We start from the raw sequence: 4,867 nt of genomic DNA, 5'->3' as shown, positions 1-4,867 counted from the left end.
AAGTGGCGGAAGAATTTAGGTTTGCATTGGTTTTGAAATTTTTGCGATCTAGACCATCTATTGATGTTATCCATTTGAATATCATAAAGTCGTGGGGCCTTTCAGAGATCCCTTCTGTTAGTTGTAGATACCCTATTTTTGTCATAATCAAATAGAATAAGGGGTCCCCTCTTATTATTATTATTATTATTATTATTATTATTTTCCTATATTATTAGTACTTTACTATTATTTTGTTAGTATTTTTATTATCATTATTTTTATTTTTCATTATTATTATTATTATTATTATTATTATTTTTATTTTATTTTTACTTTACTATAATTATTTTTATTTTTCATTTATTTTATTGTTTTTGATATATTATTATTATTATTGTTATTATCACTATTATTATTATTATTATTATTATTATTATTATCTTATTTTGGCTATTATTATTTTTATTATTTTTAGTAATGTTATCATTATTATTATTATTATTATTATTATTTATTACTTTTAATATTAGTATTATTACTTTATTTTTATTAATATTATTATTATTATTATTATTATTTTAACAATAGTATCTTAATTTTTATTTTTGCTATAATTATTTATTATTATTTACTATTAGTATTATTATTATTATTATTATTACCTTGTTGATACTTATATTATTATGATAATAATAATTATTATTATTTCCATTTTCATTATTACCATAAGAATAAAAGCATAAAAAAAAAAAGAAAAAGAAAAATAAAATAAAAAAAGGAAGTTTGTTTTTAGGGTTTTCAAAAAATTCTTTTATAAAAGAGAGGCCAAGGGGCCAAGCAAGAGGAGGGGGAGAGCAAAACCAAAAAAAAAAACCTAACTCTCTCATTCTCGCCGGCATCACTGCCAAAGCCCCCCATTCGCGACTGCAGAGGCTCTCCCTCGCAACCCAGCTCCTTCTCTCTCGCACCATCACCATCTCCTCGAAGCAAACCATTCCTTCCACAGCCTCCACCCCTGGAACTCCCTCATCCTCTTGCTCCCTTCCACCATAGACAGCCAGCAAGCCTGCAACCTGAGCACGCCATATCCGAGCTTCTGCATCTCCGTCTCCGGCAACCACCCCGAGCCCAACTTCATCAGCCCCATGGCCGGCGATGTCGCACGGGGCCATCACCGCCCTCTGCCAGCGATCACCATCTCACCGCAGCAGCTCCACGTTAGACCTCCATCTTCTCCGACAGTCCCCGCTGCACCAGCAACTCTGCCTTCCGGCGGCCATCTCCATCTTCATCCATCCCCACTCTGCAACTCCAGCGTAGCCACTAGTTTCGGCGTCACTCAACACCAGCCACGGCCTCCTGCCTCTTGGCCATCCAGCAGCAATGACCACAACTCCATCAAGCCACGACACCAGCCACCGGTGGCCTCCCCTGCTGCACCAACCACCCCCACAGCAGCCAATCACCAGAAGCCTGAGCATTCACCCCTCTGTAAGCTCCCCTGTACACACACCTGCACACACACTCACTCACACACAGTACACACACTCACTCGCACACACACACAATATACATATATACATATCTATATCTCTATATATATATATATATATATATATATATATATGAGTGTGTGTGTATTAGTATTATTTTAATCCTTAAAGTTTAAGTTTTTAAATTTTGTTTTTTTTCTCTGTTCATCTTTTATTTGCATGTGAGTATACTAATATGATATTTGTTATGGTATTTAATGTGTGTATATTAATATGATATTCTTGTAGTGTTTAATTAATCTAAGTGCTATGTATCTATGTATATTAATATACCATTTGTTGTGATATTTAGTTAACATTTGTATATAGGCTACGTATATATGTATATTAATACATTATTTGCTGTAATATTTAGTTAATGTTCATATCTAGGCTTCTATTGTATATATGTTAAAATTCTAAATATTGTGTTTATAATTTCATTTTATTGCGGTGATATTCGTTTAGATTTCTTGAAATAATTACTGTAAATACTAATTGATTTTCTCTCATTTTTGTAGGTTTCCTTTTTATTTGTTGAGGCTGGTTTCAATTTTTAAATTTTGAATTGTATAAATGTTAAATAAGCAGTATTATGGTTGATTGAATAATTGTTAAAGTTTTCCTTTTCTTGTTGACATATATTTATTTAGTAAATAGTATATTCATATTTAGGGTTTTTCTATTATCGTTATATTATTTGTTCTATAATCTCACTTCTTTCTTGTCCTAGTATAATTACCTATTAATTTTAGAATTGATTTGTCTCCATATTGTATAGTTTACACATTAATTGTAGGATTAAATTGTTTCCTAATTTCATAAGTTGTCTTCCATATTTATTATTGTATATTTATAGGTTAATTTTCAAGTCGATTTGTCTCCATAATTTCAATTATTTCCGTATTTATTATTTTGCATTTTTTTAGGGTTGATTTGTCTCCATAATTGCATTAGTTGCTCCCATACTTATTATTGCATTTGGTACATTAATTTTAGGATTGATTTGTTTCTGTATATATTATTGTATATTTACATATTAATCTTAGGGCTACTTGGTTTCCATAATTTGATGAGTAGATTGTTTCCTTAGTTTTAGTAATATTGTTTCTATATGTATTTAGTATTATATTGATTGGGTGTTCATATTAAGGTAAGTGTCTTTTAGTTAAAATGTGCATATTATATTTATTACTATATTATTATTATTATTATTATTATTATTATTATTGTATTACTCACTATTACTACTAATACTACTATTATCATTATTTTTACTATTAATATTTATTATTATTATTATCATTTTTAGTATTGTTATCATTATGGTATTAATTATTATTACCATTAATATTAGTATTATTATTACTATTATTATTTATTAATATTATCATTATTAATATTATTATTACTATTGTTAATATTTTTTTGTTATTTGGTCTTATATGTACTAGAGTATTTATTTTTATGAAAATATTTTCTTAATTTTATCCCTATGATTTTATTGCGGGGGTATGAGTCTTCGGGCTTCTTCACGTATGTTAAGTTCTGAGGGAATATATATGTATATATTATATTTATTTATTTATTTATTTTTCATGTGTATTTATAAATTCATAAAAAGAGTAATTTAAAGACTTTCTTAAATTAACTTAGGGATAATTCTAAATTAATTAGGTACCGTTCGTAAGAACGGGCGCGTACGGGGTGCTCGTTCCTTCCCCTTGCATAACCGAACTCCGACCCCAGTTCTGGTAATGTAGGCCCATTCTACCCCTAACAGGGTAGTAATCATGTGTTCTAACCACACTAAAGGTTAGTGGCGACTCCAACATTTCATATTTTTCTTTGAAAATTAAAATTGATTTTTATTTCGCTGCCCGGGGCACACGCGTTCCCGGGGCGTTGCGACTTCTGTTAGTTTCATGAATGATTTTCACGTACTGGTTCTGATGAAGAATGAACGAGATTTTCTTCATGAATGGTCTCGTGAAGGAAGGATTTTGGCTGGATTTTCGTTTCGTCTTTTTCGATGGACAAAGGACTTCAACCTAAAGCAGGAACCATCCTTGGCCCCTCAATGGTTATTTCTCCATGGTCTTTCGATGCACATGTACAAACCTGATTGCTTACAAATTCTAGCCACGAGGTTTGGTCGATACTTGGGAATTGACAATGCTACACTTAATCAAACTAGGGCTATAGGTGCGAGAATGTGCGTGGAGGTGGATTTATTGGCAGATCAAGTAGATGTTTTCCCGATTGTTGTTTTTGCAAATCAAAAAATTTGGGAAGTGAGATACGAAAAGCAAGGTTTTTAGTGTAAGAAATGTCATAGATAGGGGCATTCAAAGGTGGTATGCCGAGGGGGTGAAAGGAAACAAAAAAAGGGGATGGAGGTAAGGATACGGAATATGGTAGACAAGTAAATCGACAAGAAGTTTGGCGTGTGAAGAAATTGGATAAAGGGAAGGAAGTTTAGAGAGAATTGATAGGTCCATGCATTATCGAAGAAACTGTAGAGGGGGCTCAGGCTCAAGAGGGTACAACGACATCACAAATTTTTCCAGTGGTTAAGACAGTACCGCAACGTGAGATGGAAGAGGGGGAGTTTGTTCCTGAAGATCCGAGGCCTGAAGTGGAGACTTTGCAGCAAAATATAAATCAGTATGAGATTGTGCAGAGGGAGGAGAGTGTTGAACCAGTCTTGGGTGCTCCTGACGCTGATATTCTGATAGTGGAAGATGGCATAGTAGTGCATGATCAGTTGATGACGTCTAATAATATGGTTACAGAAGTTTTGGAACAAGAGTGTACCTTCATGGCCAGGTGTGTCCCACATAATTGTGAATCGGATGGGGAGGTGGAGACAAATAATTTAGAAAAATTCCCTTTGGAAAAAGGCTTTTGTTCGGATGATGATTTACATGTTCCGATTGTTAAGTTAAAGGATATTAATGGGCAAAGTGAGAAGAAATCTCAACGGGTTATTACCCGTCCAAAGAAACTTGATTTATGATTAATACAATTCTAGTGTGGAACGTGCGGGGTTTAGGCACGTCGAAAAATCATTTACATAAGTTAATGAGGAATTTTTCGCCTTCTATTTTGGTTCTTTCAAAGCTATTTTCTAATGAAAGTCTGATGTCGCAATGGGCTGATTTTCTAAATTTTCCAAATTTTTGTGCGAATGCTTCAGTGGGGGAAAAAATTTGGATATTTTGGGAAGAGGAAGTGCACTTTGAGTTACAACATATGTCTGATCAAGCTATTTCGGGTATTTTTAGTTATGTGGACCAGATTTTCTTGGCTTCTTTTGTTTATGCTAAATGTCGTCAAACAGATCGCCGAGA

The 4,867-nt window shown here is 32.8% G+C and overlaps 1 protein-coding gene across 1 annotated transcript; it reads left to right on the top strand.

Moving 5' to 3' along the window:
- The first annotated feature begins 835 nt into the window (after positions 1-835).
- Positions 836-2,104, top strand: LOC131161484 (uncharacterized). Its single transcript, XM_058117278.1, has 2 exons — positions 836-1,473; positions 2,036-2,104. Exons 1-2 carry the CDS (start codon positions 1,128-1,130, stop codon positions 2,053-2,055), a joined length of 366 nt encoding a protein of 121 aa, XP_057973261.1. The 5' UTR covers positions 836-1,127; the 3' UTR covers positions 2,056-2,104.
- Positions 2,105-4,867: the final 2,763 nt, after the last annotated feature.

The sequence above is a fragment of the Malania oleifera genome, chromosome 1 (assembly GCF_029873635.1).
Source record: "Malania oleifera isolate guangnan ecotype guangnan chromosome 1, ASM2987363v1, whole genome shotgun sequence".
In the NCBI taxonomy this organism is placed as follows: Eukaryota; Viridiplantae; Streptophyta; class Magnoliopsida; order Santalales; family Ximeniaceae; genus Malania; species Malania oleifera.
This window is presented reverse-complemented; position numbering and strand designations above follow the sequence as displayed.